Genomic DNA, 16,456 nt, shown 5'->3' on the forward strand with positions numbered 1-16,456 from the left:
GTTTTCATTCCTCTCCAGGCTGCGTTCCAGGCTCTCCAGACTCTCTACCGTGCCCCATGTGGGTACCTTCATTTCTCACCCCAACCCCTTTCAGCTTCCTTTTCTGTGCTGTCTCCCCCTTTAGAAGATCAACTTCTTTAGGGCGTGGTCTGTTTTGATATCTGTTTAGAGCTTAGCACAATGCCTGTCACATAAGTAAGTACTTAATATGAGTTGGCTTCACTAGATTGCTTCCATTTGTCTGTTTGGGGACTGCTCCTGCCCTAGGTTCTCCCACAGCATATATGCTTCCTTTCTCTAGCACTTAGGTTATTACTTCTTGAGGGCAGGGCCTATGTCTTAGGCTATTCTTTCCCCCCATAGTGCCTAGCACAGAGCCTTGCACAGTTAAGAAGAGCACTAGACTGGCAGCCAGAAGCCCTATCTCCAAGTTCAGCTTTTTTCAGCTTTCTAGCCATGTAACTTATTCCAACTCTCCCAACTTAAGTATCTTTACCTGTATTTTACAATGTCGTCATATGCTTTGTAAACCTTAAAGCCCTACATAAAAACAAGCTATTCTAGGCAGGAAACTCAAAACATATTTATTGTTAGATTCAACTGGTTTTGAAGTTCTAAGTATAAAAACAATCATTTTCATTCTTTTGCCCCTCACACATCAGTAAATCTAGGAAGGGCCAAGAGGTGTAGCCATAGATGACAGCTTTTTAAAGGCAGACACTGTAGGAATCACCAGAACTGAAAAACCCTCCTTTATCTAGTGCCTTCCCTCCTATTTATCCTGCACAGGGCTGGCTTAGGCCTTATTTGTTAGCATGTTGTCTCCTTGAGGACAGGTACCACTTTGTACCTCTTTTGCATCCCCAGTGCTTGGCACAATACCTGGCACGATGATTCTTAGGGGGAAAAGACCTTCCTGGTTCATACCAGGGCTGGGTCCAAGCTAAGAGATCAGATTTCCCTAATCAGTTCTGCCTTTGTTTTTCTTTAAAAGCAGAGAGCTTTGGTAACTGAAGAGGCCTAGGGTAGGTGTGGCCAGTAAATGAAACAAAAGCCAAGAGCTTGGAATTGGAATCCCAGTTCTGTCAGTCTATTCCCTTTGTGGCCCTGATCAGAGAGTTTGGCTGCTGGTTTCCTGATCTATAAAGTGAGGTTAACTCCTCTTCGAGTCTCCCCTCCCCCTTCCCCTCCTCCTGGCCCCCACACACACTCGCTGATAAAAATACCATTGATGAGAAATACAAGTAACCACAAGTCAAGCTCAAAACACGAAGTGGATGGGCAAGTATAAAATAGGATCAGGATGGCCTCGGGGTTCAGTTGCAGGTCCCCAAGTTCAAGCAACCAGAAAAACCAGGTGAAAACCCCGCCTCCCTGAGCCAGGGGAGCTGTCTGTCCCCAAACATCTGTAATCCATTCGAAAGAATAACAGTAATAGCTCTAGCAGAAGGCTTTGGTTTTTATCACTTTGAAACTGCAGGATGAGCAGCAGCAGAGCCGACAACTGGAGGCTTGGCTTATGGCTAGCCCTCTGTGCTCTAAAAGGCTTACCTTTAATACCAAGAGCCCTGCTCCCCAGCGGAGCCAGAACAACTTTTTACAGATGATCTAGAAGCCAGCCAAGGGGGTGAGGGCCAGAAGGAAGAGCTGCTGCCAGTGCAAGGGGTCTCCCTCCTACTGCTGGGACCTATACAGAACTTTTACCAGGGAGAAGATAACTCTCCTGAAATGGGGGAATGCAGCAAGCCTTGATGGGACTCTAAAAATGGCACTGTAGCATGGATTGGACACTGGCCTTCGAGTCAGGAAAACCTGGGTTTAAAATCCCACTTTGGACTCTTGCTGTGTGACCCTGGGGAATTCCAAACCTCTCTGAGCCTCAGATTTCTCATCTGTAAAATAGGGGATACCCCTTCTAGTAGCTAGACTTGTGAGGTTCAAACAAATTTGTATAAGGTGTTCTGCAAACCTTAAAGAGCTCCAAAAATGTTGGTCGTCATGTTGAGGGCACAGAGCACCCCAGAAGTTCTCTGGGGCACATCAAGGAATCTTGTCCTTGAGAAACTAAACCTGAGGACAGATACACCTAGAGAGATAAGAGGAACCAGATCGGATTGAGCTAGCTTTGGGACCTCCACCCTTCATTCTGATCTCCCTTACCCCTGGGGAGATAAATTTGGGTGTGGCTGCAGCCTTTGTGTCCCGAAGAGAGAGATCCGTAGCCACCCCTCACCCAACTCCTCTATTCACCACCAGTGGGGGATGGTCCTCCCTCACTAAATAAAGGAACTTTCCACAGTCAAATGGTCACCCCTCTCCCCCATCAGTCCTCTATAAAAGTACCTACCAGCCTCCTGCTCTAGGAGATTGGTACCTCAGAGCCACATGCTGTGTGCCTTTCTCCCTAAGAGAAGTCCAAGGATTTCTCTTGGTTTCCCTTCCCTTGCCCCTAAATAAACTACCATCTTATTCTAACTGCTTTTGTGTGCAAGAAGGTGTAATTCTTTAAAGAGGAATTCCTAAGAACCCCAAACCCGTACCCCATTTCCCCCATAACAGTTATTTAAAGGTTTCTGAGCTCCTGCTACCTTTCCCCCCATAGCCAAGTATTCCTCAAAGGCCAGAATGGTCAACCCATGGTCCTAAGGCTGCATATGAGTCATTAAAACATGATCTGAAGGCCAGGGAATAACCAGCGAGGACAAAATTAGCTCTACAGATAGTATCAATGGAGTCATTAAAAGCACCATGTCCTTTGAAGAGCCCCAAATGATAACATAACTGCTGAACTCTAATCAGCCCAGAAAGGAAACCTTTTCATAAGCTAAAAAAGGTTTTAAAAAAAATTGTCAATGAAGCCCCTCTGGTGGTCAGGCTGGCCACTTTTCATGAGGGTTAATGAAGAGGAGCTGAAGTTCTCATCATCCCTAATGAGTTTCCTAAGCATTCACATTACTAAGGGTGGGCTCTGGCTGAGGTGTTAGAACACAAGGCAGACCAAGTGGCTTTCTATTTGGATGTTACACTCTAAGAACGATCGACTGTCTATCCTTGCGGAGAGAGAGGGAGAAAGGAAGTGAAGAGGGAGGAAAGGGGAAGGAAAGGGGGAAGGAAGAGAAGAAAGGATGGGGAGAAACAACATTAGATTTCGTGTTGGAATTGAGAGATGACTGAATGAATTCCAACAACAAATATGTTTTGGGAGCCAGTGATAGGCAGAGTACCTCATCATGTGGAGGACACCATAAGGCTGTTTTCTGACCTCAAGGAGCTCACATCTGAGCTGAAGACTCCTACTGTATGTATTGAAAAGAAAACTACAATATCCCCACAATTTGATGACATGTCTATGTATCTGTGGTTCCATCTTGTCTATGCCTTCCCATAAATCTTTCATGGGGGCCTACTACTCAATATCCTAGGGTTTTCCTCCAGACCAGAGGTTCTCAAACTGGGGTCCAAGGACCTTCCAAACACCCTAAGACTCTTTACAGGGCTCTACAAGTTCAAAACTAGTTTTATAATAATAATGAGATGCGGGGCAGCTAGGTGGCAAAGTGGCTAAAGCACCGGCCCTGGATTCAGGAGGACCTGAGTTCAAATTTGGCCTCAAACACTTGACACTTACTAGCCGTGTGACCCTGGGCAAGTCACTTAACCCTCATTACCCCGCAAAATAATAATAAATAATAATAATAATGAGATGTTTTCATTTCCAATAGAATTAACAGAAATAACCTACACAAAAGCTACTGGGGGGGTCCCTCAGTAGTTTTTTTTTTGGGGGGGGCAATGAGGGTTAAGTGATTTGCCCAGGGTCACACAGCTAGTAAGTGTCAAGTGTCTGCGGCCAGATTTGAACTCAGATCCTCCTAAATCCAGAGCCAGTGCTCTATCCATTGCACCACCTAGCTGCCCCCAATAGTTTTTTTTAAATAACGTAAAGGAGTCTTGAAACCAAAAAGTTAGCAAAATGCTGCTCTGGATGTTTCTATATTTTTGGACACCTGTGGAACACACTGCCTTATCCGTGTGTTCTCTCTTACATACCTGATAGGATGGCAGACTGGACAGAGAACTGGCCTCTGACATAACCTAGCTGTATGACCCTGGGCAAGTCACATAACCTTTCACGGCTGCCAGATAATTCTCTAAGACTTCTCTAAGCCACAGAGGTGGTGTTCCTCTGTCTGTCTTGGTAGAGGGAGTTTCCTCATTTGGAGTTACTTATCTCAGTGAAATCCCAGGTTGGGATGTCAATGTATTAGAAGAATCGAAAACTTTTAGTGTAGCCTTTGCCTCCTTGGGCAGTGAATTCCCTGTCATGGAAAGTATATGAACCAAGGCCACACCACCCTTCACTGGGCTTTTATTGAGGACATTCTTTGTGTGGTTTGGGTGAAATTTGGACCTGATGACTCCCGAGCTCTCCCCTAACTCCAGGACTCCTTGATTCAATAGTAGTTATTTCTGTCCATCAGAACCCACCGGACATTGGAACTTTGTCACTACCATTCACTTGGCAGTCACAGACCCTCTTGTGACATCTTTTGGAGTCTTTGGGTTTTGGGGCTGCTTCGCCTCTGATGGCTTTTCCCCCTATTTCAGAGGCTGCACAAGGTAGGGAAGAGGGTCTCACAGTGCCGTGTGCCCATGGAGCAGGTCCCTCACAGTGCACATCTCTTGAACAGACTCTGTGACTTGGCAATGAGCCATGGCCTAACGGAATAGGATAAATCAGAGAACAGTCTAAATTGTATCTGGAAAACTGTACGGTGCCTATGATATCCCCTACCTCCTCTCTAAAATGAAGGTTCTCTTTCTGACATTGTTCCTGTGCCACTCTACGGCTGGGGAGGGAGGGAAGAGAATGACTGTGTGTATATTACCTACTATGTGGTGGGCACCATGCGAAGCACTTTCACACACATCTCTAGATCCTCACAAGGACCCTTTGAGGAAGGTGCTCTTATTATTATGATTTTACAATTCGGGAAACTGAGGCCAACAGGTGAAATGATTGGTCCTGGGCGACACAGCTACGACATGTCTGACATCACATTTGAACTCAGGGTATCCCAACTTCAAGCCCAGGGATCTATCCCAGGCGTTCCTAACCTAGGTTGCATTACCTTTTTTTCTTCATATTTTAGTTAACTATATTTCCATGTAGTTAGCTTTTCTTGAAGTCCTTTCTTTGTATCTTCTTTCATGCATTTAAAAACATTATTCTGTGAAAGGCTTCACCAAAGGCAGCTGCCAAAGAGATCTGTGATACAGAAAAGATTAAGAACTCTTGCTCCTCTAGACCAGTGGTGTCAAATAGAAACGATGCCACTAAACCACACATAAGGATGCCTGCCAGCCACATAGTGACTTAGAAAACCACATATTAACATTATCTATATTTCAATTTAGGGGTAGCAAGGTGCTACAGCAGATAGAGCCCTGGGCCTGGAGTCAGGAAGACTGGAGTTCAAATCCAGCCTCAGACAGTTACTAGCTGTGTGACTCTAGGCAAGTCACTTCACTCTGTTTGCCTCAATTTCCTCATCTGTAAAATGAGTTGGAGAAGGATACAGCAAACCACTTTAGTATCAGCCAAGAAAACCCCAAATGGGGTCATGAAAAGTTGGACACCACTAAACAACAAATGTTTAACTGTATTTTTGTTTATTTTGTTAACTATTTCCCAATTACATTTTAATCTGGTTGGCCACACTCAGCAGTATTTTGCTTGCTGTAGACCACCCAGTTGCTTAACTCATATTGCCTTTCCAACCCTCCATACCACTGTCACCCCACCCCTTCCCCCCATACACATTGCTCATCCCTTAACCAAGTCTAAATATTTACTTGCACATAGCCAGTCCCTATTGGCAACCACGTGCACCATGGCAGAAAACCTCCACAATGAAGTAGCTCCACCACCTGTCCAGTTAGTGGGAGAACTAGGGCTTGATGGCACATCCGCTGACACTCAGGCAATGTTCCTTCCACTGTATGTTCTAAGGTATCTGGCAAGGGGTATTTTAAGAGGAAAAACAAAGTGGATCTTATCAGTCTATTTTGGCTGATGTGGCTACATTTTCTCCCAGGTTACTCATTGACTAACCAAGCTTTCTTTCATCTAGGCAGTATTGATCTGAATGGAATAAAACGCCCTCAAGGGGAAGCTCTGCTGCACAGGGCCTCATTCTTGGGGCTCCACTTGAAAACAAAACTTTATTTCATCAACGGCCTCTCCACAGTCAAGATTTCTGCCCTTGGATTTTCACTGAAACTCATTTCCAGCCCCAGACATGTCCTTCCAAGACTTGAACCCTTTCCTGTTACTACACACCCTCTGCTAGCCCAGAGCTTTCAAGTAGCAAGGATTTCCCTGCCAAGGCACATATGATTGGGAAAGACACTTAGAGGAAAGCCAGAGGCCTGAGGCTACTAGCTGTGGGGTGTTGGGCAGGCTACTCAATTGGCCCATCTGTGAGATAGGGATAACACTACTAGGATTCCCTCCTTGTTAAGAGACTCCTGAGGCCAAGTGATAAGACCGGGACACTGTGTCTCTCCCTAATGGCTCCCAATGACTGCTAGGATCAAATATAAAGTCTCTTGTTTGACTATGAAGGCCCTTCACAACCTAGCCCCTTCCTACCCGTCCAGGCTTTCTATACTTCACTCCCCACCCTTCCACATACTCCATGATCCAGCAACAACAACCTTGTTCCTTGCACACAGGGCCTCAGTCTCCTCACTTCGTGCCACACCAAGGATTCTTCTCCCTCCTCACCAAGGCCTCCTGCTTTCCTTCAAGACTCAGCCCAAATTCCATCTTCTGTAGGAAGTCTTTCCTGATCCCACCCCCATCCCCACATCCTTCTTCCCTGGGAGGTGACCTCCCATTTACACCATAGGCATTTCTTGAGGGTAGGATTTGTTTTTGCCTTTCTTTGTAACACCAGCACATAGCACAGTGCTTGGTATATAACAAGTGTTTAAATAGGGTGGTGTTGGTGTTATGCTTGCATTTTATTTTATTTTATTTTTATATTTTGGGGTTAAGTGACTTCTCCAGGGTCACACAGCTCGTGTCAAGTGTCTGAGGCCAAATTTGAACTCAGGTCCTCCTGAATCCAGGCCCAGTGTTTTATCCACGGCGCCACCTAGCTGCCCTCCATGCTTGCATTTTAACCAAAAAATGGATCAGAATAATATCTTGGGGTGAAGACAATCACCCAAACCGAAAGATGAGAATATAAAGTTTTGGTTTGAAAGAGTATTTCCTGTAGAAATATGAGAATGATTTCAGAGGCAGACCAGAGTAATGAACAGCTTTGAAGCCAGAGACCTGGATCCAAGTTTGGCTTCTGACACACATTACCTCTAGCACCCTAAACAAGTCAACTTCTCTCTTGGGGCTCCCAGGTAACTTTCTGAGGCTATAAATCATAGATTGGAGGGGGGTTTTCCACTAGGAGTTTCCTACCTTGATGAAATTACACACTGCCCCCAAAATGATCATTTAGAGACAATGTTCTAAACCCTAACCAATTCAGCTAGCCAGTCCAGCTCTGGAAACAGCTGGTTTGTTGTGGGGTAGAATGAAGCAGCAGTACCATTTTATTCCAGCCACCCTCTATGTGAATCTTGGCCCATCACTGACATTTTTTTTTTTTGGCGGAGCAATGAGGGTTAAGTGACTTGCCCAGGGTCACACAGCTAGTAAGTGTCAAGTGTCTGAGGCCAAATTTGAACTCAGGTCCTTCTGAATCCAGAGCCAGTGCTTTATCCACTGCTATCACTGGCATTTTCAAAATGAATTTCTGGAATTTAGGAGCTTCCTTGAGTCTTGAAGGCATAGTTAATCCTACTCTGCAAGATTTACCCATTTCAATTGGTTAAGCTGTTAACAGATCAGATTTCCTCCTGGGAAGCTTGGTACTCCCCTTTGAATTTTTGTGTAGTTAGATAAATCTGATGAGCCAAACAAATTCTTACATTTTCCCATGGATTCCACATAGTTACAGTCTTCTTAATAATTAATATATCATTCAAGTAACCCAAAGTGACATATAAATATATGTATACATATGTACATATATAACACACATCTATACGTATTTATACATATGAAACACACATGTAAATTTATACACAAATGAATCCATACCTATAAATCATGTACACAGTATGACATATATACCTATGTATGCATATTTTCACTTTTTAAAGAATTCAAGTCTTATACTTGTACCAAATTATAGAGCTAAGAAAAATGTTTATGGTAGATTTACAAGTTTCTTGTACCTACACAGAGTACTGCTCAAATGTTCGGACTCCCTTGTATCAAAGTGCCCTGGGGAACACTTTGTGGCTTATTGGCCACTAAATTTATTTTGCCTGTATTTTTACTCAAATGTTTACTGTTACTAGTCTCAGAAAACTTCAGTTAGATGCTTCTCTTTCCAGCCCTCCAAAACTTTTCAGGAAAAGGCTGAGTACAGTGAACTCCCAGGTATAAGAAACAGACTTTGTTTAAGAAATTAGGGGCCCCTGAAGGCTGGGCCAAGAAGAGATCAGAGCTGTGGTTATGACTCTACTGATGGTTTCATTCTTTGTCTTTTCAGATCAATCCGTAAGTATCTGTTAAGCATCTACTCTGTTAGAATCTAGCTCTTATCACCATGGAAAGAGCACCAACTCTGGAGTCAGAGAGGAGATGGGTTCAAATCCTGATTCGGATGCCAGAGTAGCCCGGGCTGGGCTTCAATTTACTTATCTGTAAAGTGAGGGGGAGGGATGGAGTAGATGAACTCAGACATCTTTTTTAGCTCTAGAGCAATCACTTTATCTTTCTAGGTAGATTTCACAGTACTTGATCCCTTGCATTCTAAACCTCAAGCAAACTAGCCTGTGGACTAGCTTCCCCAATCCCAGCATCTTCCCCACCTTCCCCACCTCCCATCCCCATCCTTGACTTTGAGTCTCTGCAGTTCTATTCCAGGAAAGTTCTCCTTTTCTTCCCTGCAGTTTCTTCAAGGCTCAGCCCCAGATGCCATCTCCTCCTGGAGGCCTTTCCAGCTTGCTCCTTTCCTGACTGTTAATGTACACCCCCCCCCCCAGTAAATGGTGTGTGTGTGTGTGTGTGTGTGTGTGTGTGTGTGTGTGTGCGCGCGCGCGCGCGCCCGCGCCCGCGCTCATAACGCTCACATTTACTCGTCTGTGAATGTTAAAATCCCCCAGTTAAGTGTAAGCTTCATAAAGTCAGAAAGTATTTTGTTTGCCTTTGGATCATCAGTGACTGGGCCTTCGGACTAAATTAATAAACTGTTTATCAATCCATTGCTAGGCAATGGGGATACAAATATAAGAGTGAGACAATCCTGCTCTCAAGAAACTTGCATTTCACAAATAAGTAAAAGCAGGATACACACATGCCCAATAGAGGCACAGGGATGGGGAAGCACGGGGACAGGAGCCACTAATAACGAGGGCCATCGGGGGGAAAGCCCACTGAAGGAGATGGCACTTAAAAGGGGGCCGAGTATTCCAAGAAGCAAAGGAGCACCTTAAAGGCAATGGTACAGTGGCTAGAAATAAAATAAGTTTGGGGCACTGCAAGTAGGTCAGTTTGGCCTCAGTCCCAATAGAAACTGGGAAGTCAGAGGTCTGGGTTTGGGGGGTACAGATCATGTGCTCCATTTTAGAGAGGAATAGAAAGCATGATAATATATGCCACTGAAGAGTTATAAATGAGGAAGGTAGTAAAACAATTTACAAATGGTCAATGATATCAGTTCTTTTAAAACTTCCATCTTTTCTCTTTTTCTTTTTTTTTTGTAGGGCAATGAGGGTTTAAGTCTTGCCCAGGGTCACACAGCTAGTAAGTGTCACATGTCTGAGGCCAGATTTGAACTCAGCTCCTTCTGAATCCAGGGTTGGTGCTCTATCCACTGCACCACCTAGCTGCCCCAGGGTTGTTGTTTGAGAAGAGATTATGGACATCTCTGCCTCCTGGCCTCTCCTTCTAGTCTCTGCTAACATCCCACCTTCTGTATGAAGCCTTTCCCAGTCCTCCTTAATCTTAGGGACTTCCCTCTGGGCCCATCTCCAATTTATGCTCTCTGGTTTATATAGAATTACCCTGTTAGACTGTGAGCTCTTTGAGAGCAGGCCTTTTTTTAGCCTTCGTATCCCCAAAATTTACAGTGCTTGACACACGGCAGATACTCAACAAAGGCTCGCTGACTTGACACACTGGGTTTTCGATACAGTTCAAAATGTCCAGCAGGGAGGTGGTGATGTGGGCGTGGCACTTGAAACTGGGACTGGGTTTAAAGGATATGGGCTAGAGTGTGATGAGAGAAGAAAAGAGAGTCAAGACAAAACCTTGGGTCCCTCCCAGTCAGTCAGATACATAGTATTTATTAAGTGCCTAGTATATGCCAGCTACTACGCTAAGGTGCCTAGTTAGGGGAGGAAATATGAATGACAATCCATCCAAGAAGACTAAGAAGGAACTCTCAGGTAGAAAGAGTACAAGAAAACCCAGAGAAGAAAAAGTATCCTGGAAAGGGGGATTATTAGTATCAAATGCTGCACTGAGGTCAAGGAGGATGAGCAATTCTTTTTGTGGTGGCTAAGAATCAGAAATCAAAGGGAATGGCTAAACAAGCTGTGATATAATTGTCATGGAATATTATTGTGCTATAAGAAATGACAAGCAGGATAATTTCAGAAAAGCCTGGAAAGACTTACACAAACGGATGCATAGTGAAGTGACCAGAACCAGGAGAATGTTATACACAGTAACAACAATATTGTTTAATGAATAACAATGGATGACTTAGCTATTCTTTGCAATAAGATGATCCAAGACAATCCCAAAGGCCTAATTATGAAGCATATCATCCACCTCCAAAGAAAAAACTGATATAGACTGAAGCAGGCTATTTCTCACTTTCTTTGATTTGTTTTCTTTTACTCGAGTCTTCTTACACAAAATGATTAATATGGAAGTGTTTTACATAATTGCACATGTATACCTATATCTGATTGCTTACTGTCTCAGGGAGGAGGAGGAGAGGGAGGGAAGGACCAAATTTGGAATTCAAAACTTTAAATAAAAGTATTTTAAAAAGTTAAAAAAAGAAGGATGAGCAATGAGAAAAAGGTATAAGATCTGACAATTAAGAGATTATTGGGAATTTGTGCTGAATGCTGTTGCCAGGCTGAGGTTCATAATTCAGACTGGCCCGTCTCCAATCTAGCTTTAATTAATGAGATTTTATGGTAGTATGCTACCACAGTATTTAGATGGGCCAAACCTATGTAAAAACCACATTTTCTGTGGAAAACAAGGCCCCTGAAATAGTTTGATTCAAGTATTTTATAACTCTACAGTGGGTTTCAACATACTGGAGAGAGCCATACTGTTCACTGGAAAACATCCTATAAATATTTCATAATTCATTCATGTACTCTAGGTCTCAGCCACGGATTTTTTTAAAACACATTTTTAGTTATCTCACAGAAAGTCTATAAAAATAGGAGAAAAGCAACATCTGTGGCATATAAATTTAAAATTTCCATTGCATATTTTCTTCTAATTTAAGGCACTAATTTCAAATGCCATAAAGTATCAGAGAATAAAGTTCAGGAAGTGAATGAATACTTTTAAGCTACAAGGGCTCCATTAGGTAAATGACTCCTCTGCCCTAGCCCACCAACCTCAGAGAGCTCACCCCAAGAAGGTGAACAACTGACTTCTTATTACCCCCAAAGGCTATTTGTTGCTTTTTGGAACTAACGGAGACTGAAGAGAGTACGTGTAAAAGATTGTCTCATATTTTAGCATCATACCTCAAGCCAACTTGAAAGAAAACCTTAGCTTTTTGCTGAAAAATATTGTATCTATTATGGCCAGATGAAAGAAAACTACTCCTTCAAATGATATAATTTCCACTTAAACTCTTATGGGGTGAAGGAATCATGGATATTATAGATAGCTTGGTATGGTAGAAGAAACACAGAATTTGGAGTTAGAAAGACCCGAGTTCAAATCTTTTCCCAGACATTTACTAACCCTGTGAGTCTGGGCAAGTCACTTAATCTCTTTCAGCCTCAGTTTCCTCAATCTTTTAAATGTGGCCACTTGTAAAGCTTGGCAAACAAAGCATTACATAAATGCTAACTGTTATTATTAGCTGTGTGATCATAGATGTTAATTTTACCTGTTCAAATTGAAAATGGGGATAACACCTATAACACTTAATACTTTCACGGCGTTGGTTGTGAGGCTCAAATGAAATCACAGGATTATAGCCTTAGAACAGGAATAGAATTAAACAACAACAATGGAATATTATTTATTTAATCCAACCCTGTCATTTTACAAATGAGGAAACTGAGTGTCCAAGTAGTTCGATGCTTTGCCCAGGGTGACAGAATAGTAGGAAGCAACGGTGGGATTTGAATCCAGGTCCTAAAATTTCAAATTTAGCATTCATTTTTTACTATGCAAAGCTATAAACTGCTATATATTACAATCCTGGATCTGACACCTTACCAGACGACTGAACATGGTGGGCTCTCACAGCCTCAGTTTCTTCAGCTGTAAAACCAGGGTTAAAAAGAATTCCTGTGCTATTATTGTCTAGCTCTCAGGATCTAGAAGAAAATGCTTGGTGAACCTTAAGCACTAAATAAATCAAAGTACTCATTGGTTGTCTATCCCAACCCTACCATTTTGCAGATGAGAAAACTGAGGCCCAGGGACTTTCATACTCCCCTCTCAAAATGGTATGAGAAGTAACTTAGAATCTTTTTACCCAAGATCTCACATCTTAATAGGCCAGCAACTAATTAGCTCAATTCTATTTTTTCCACGGGTGACGGGTATGGCTACCTTAACTACTCTCAGTTAAAAGTTGTTAGCCTCCTGAGCATTCCTTCATTTTTACTAATCAGTGAGGTATATTAAAGGACCCTGCCTGAAGAATTACTCATAATGTGTAACAGATTGCTGTGAGACCCTCCTCCAGCCCATTGTAATGATTCCAGGACTGGAGTGTGGGGGTTGGGGGAGAGTAGGCAGGCAAGGAAGCAACACAGTAATGTATCAATCAGCACACAGACTGGTAATTCTTGGCACCCTTGATACCAAGGCCAAGTGTTGTGTATGTAAGCAGGAAGGAGGAGCTAGGTAAACTGTACTAAAGCAGACAAACACCCTGACTAAAAGATGAAATAAAGCACAGCCAAGAGATGAACAGAAGAATATTAAAAAGGAGACCACAAGTAAGCAAGAAAGAGAAACAAAGTCCTCTCTAGTGAGATGGTTATTGCCACAGCATTAGGGCAGCCCCCAGCATTTACTTTAGGCTATCACAACTTATTGTCTCCAAAAGGCTATTTATTTATTTGTAGGTAGCCGTCCTAAACAAATTCCCATAACTTCATAAACATACATAGAATTTTCTTCCCTGTCTTGGAAATAAAAATCTTCTGGACTTGTATAATGGTACTTTTTACCCCACCTTGCCAAAGACAAAACCCAAGGAAGAAGATAGAGGCACCCGTCAGTTTCCCCTTAATTTTTCGTTTTGTATTTTACAGACATCTCAAAAGCTCAGTCCTCCCTCTTGTCTAAGAAAATCTTTTTTTTCCCCTCCACACTTGAAAGCATCAATCGTTTGGAAAAGCCAGTGTAGCAGGAGAATCAGAAAACCACCTTTTGACTATCTGAAGCATATTTTTCAAGCTGACCCACTTCCACATTAGTCATACTGGCTCACAAAATCTCACTTCTAGGTGCAACAGTAATTGTTCTATGCCTGTACACTCTCTGAACACAGCAGGCTGGGAGGGGAATGCAATACATTTACACCACCACCCCCATCCCACATCTTCATGTCAAATTGCTCCATCAGCCAGCCTCAGAAAACAGACCTGTTAAGAGAAGTGTTCTTTGCTTCATCTGAAACAATTTGGTCTCTCATAGGAAAAGAGAAGAGGAAATCACATCTGCAGGGCTACAGAATGAAAGTTAAAGAGAAAAAGGAGAGCTCTGATCAAGTATTAAATACTTTACCGGCCTTTGACTTTTGTGATCAAATATAAGCTTTGTAAGCAGGATATGGTGAAGTCTGTGGGAGGTGCCCACAAGACTGAAGACTCTAAAGAGAGCTGAAATAGGTGAGAAGAGCCTACCCTAAATACATATATGCACAGGCAGGCTCCACAAATGCAAACCTGTACTATTCAAAAGACAAGCTCAGAGCCTCCTAGGAAGAAGGGTAGAATGGGGAAAAGAAACACTGAAGCATTTCTGGGAGGGAAATACCTCGCATCAACTCACTGCTTTCTTTGTAGCCTCATGGCCTGGCACATGGCGCTTAATTCAATGCTTGTTGATTGACTGACTGACCCCTGGTTCAAGGACTTAGCTCAGGAAATGGGCATCTTTCCCCACACCCCTTTGGAGCTAACTGCTTCTGGACTGGGGTACTTCACCACTGCCAAAGAAGGCAGAACTTTCTATAGCTAACCTCCAACCAAAAGCGCGTTGAAAAAAAATAATAAGCCACCCAGGTTTGTGGGGTGAGGGGCATGAGAAGAGGAGAAAGAAGAGAGGAAGAGCGCGTGGACGATCCATTACAAATAAGGCATTTGCAGCAGAACCGAAGATGGGGGCTGACCACAAAGGAAATGGGATTGATTCATTCTCATATTTTTTCTCTCTCTCTTCTTCCCCTCTCCCTCTCTCCCCCCCTCCCCCTTTCCTTTCTCTCTCGCTCTTTTTTGCTTTCGGTTCCCACGGACAAAATCACATGCTGGGAACTGCAGCAAGCAATCTGCCCCCCACCCCCCCAATACACACACCTTCCCGGGGGTTGGATAAAGACAGACCCGACCCCCGCCCCACTCGCAGGGGCCCGGAAAGAAACCCGGACCTGAACCCCACCGGCCCTGGGGTAGCCAGAGGCAGCTTCTAATCTGAAGCCAAGGCTGGAAAGAAAGGCTCGGCCGTCAGCTGGGTGACAGCGGCGTGTCTTCCATCCGCACCCCACCCCATGCATGCATGAACACACACACACACACACACACACACACACACACACACACACACACACGCATGCACATACTCACAAATGCATTTATACACACGCCTCCAGGAGCCAAGGATTGGCTTGCACGGGGGTGAAAGCCAGGCAGCTCCGGGAGGGCCAGCTGGGCACAATGGTCCTGGGGCCAGCCAGCGCACCAGGCAAACAAATGCACGTTAGCTCGCCCTCCGCCGCCGCCGCCGCCGCCGCCGCCGCCAACACGGCCACAGCAGCCTCTCCGCGATCTGGCCGGCTCGGGGGCCCGAGCCGGGACCCCCCCGCTGCTGCAGGGACTGCGGAGGAGGTGGGGGTGGGGCCCGGCCGGGAGGCACAGGCACACATAGACACACAGACACACAAGCACACGAGCACACACACACCCGCCAGCCCAGCCGCTAGAGCATCGGCCAAGCCGGGCAGGGGCAGGTCCGGCGGCCGTCCCGGCCCCGCGCCCCGCCCGGCTCCCCTACCCGCGGGCGTGCTCCATCTCCTCCTCATTGTCTCCGTCGATCCCGCAGGTGTCTTGGTCGTCGAGCTCCAGGCTCTGTTGGCTGGCGGCGGACTCGCTGTCCTCCGCCATCTAGGCGAGCGGGCGAGCGAGAGGGCGAGGCGAGGCGAGGCGAGGCGAGCGCAGAGCCGAGCAGGGGAGAGCCCAGAGTGACAAGGCGGCGGCGGCGGCGGAGGGAGCACCGCCCGTGGGAGTGTGAGCGCAGCCCGGGCGCGGGCGCCCGCAGCCGCCAGGAGCTCCCTCTAGCTGCCGACCTCCTCCTCCTCCCCCTCCTTCCCCCCTCCTCCGAATTTGGGGGGAGCTCCCGGAAAGCGCGCGCACACGCGCCACGCGCCACGCGCCCCCGCCCCGCAGCCCCCGCGCCCCGCCGGGCCTCCGCTGGACCCTGGGGGGAGGGGGCGCCTCCGCTCGCTCCAGGTGACGCGGGGGACCCCGCAGACCCGAGCCTAGCTAGCCCGCAGGAAGCGCGCCACGACCCTCCCGGGCCACGCTAGGCAAGCCCCTTCCCTCTCGGAGCCTCAGTTTTCCTGTCTGAAAAATGAGGCTGGGGGTGGCCTAATGATAAGCGTAGCATCCAGACTTCATAGGCTTCAGAACACAGGCCTCCCCACCCAGCTAGTTACAGAAGACTGGAGCTCCTAGCCCAGTCAACAAGCATTTATTAGGCGACAGCTGTGCTAGATGCTTAAAGGTACAAGTACAAAGAATAAAGTGATTCCCTACTCACAACGAGCTTACCTTCTAATTGGGAGACAAGAACTCTAACTCTCTCTCTCTCTCTCTCTCTCTCTCTCTCTCTCTCTCTCTCTCTCTCTCTCTCTCTCTCTCTCTCTCTCTCTCT

General features: G+C 45.4%; 1 protein-coding gene across 3 annotated transcripts in view; it reads right to left on the minus strand.

Annotated features, from left to right (window-relative positions):
• NMT2 (N-myristoyltransferase 2) overlaps window positions 1-15,855 on the minus strand; it is an 83,775-nt gene extending 67,920 nt beyond the window's left edge. Inside the window, exon 1 of one of the 3 annotated variants that reach the window (XM_043966404.1) lies at window positions 15,578-15,855. In XM_043966404.1, the coding sequence (XP_043822339.1) occupies window positions 15,578-15,687 (110 nt within the window). In that variant the 5' untranslated portion in view covers window positions 15,688-15,855. Of the gene's footprint in view, window positions 1-14,359; window positions 14,398-15,150; window positions 15,263-15,577 lie in introns of those variants that run through there. The other 2 variants (XM_043966407.1, XM_043966405.1) reach the window with 2 other exon arrangements.
• Window positions 15,856-16,456: the final 601 nt, after the last annotated feature.

This window comes from Dromiciops gliroides, chromosome 5 (assembly GCF_019393635.1).
Source record: "Dromiciops gliroides isolate mDroGli1 chromosome 5, mDroGli1.pri, whole genome shotgun sequence".
Taxonomy (NCBI): Eukaryota; Metazoa; Chordata; class Mammalia; order Microbiotheria; family Microbiotheriidae; genus Dromiciops; species Dromiciops gliroides.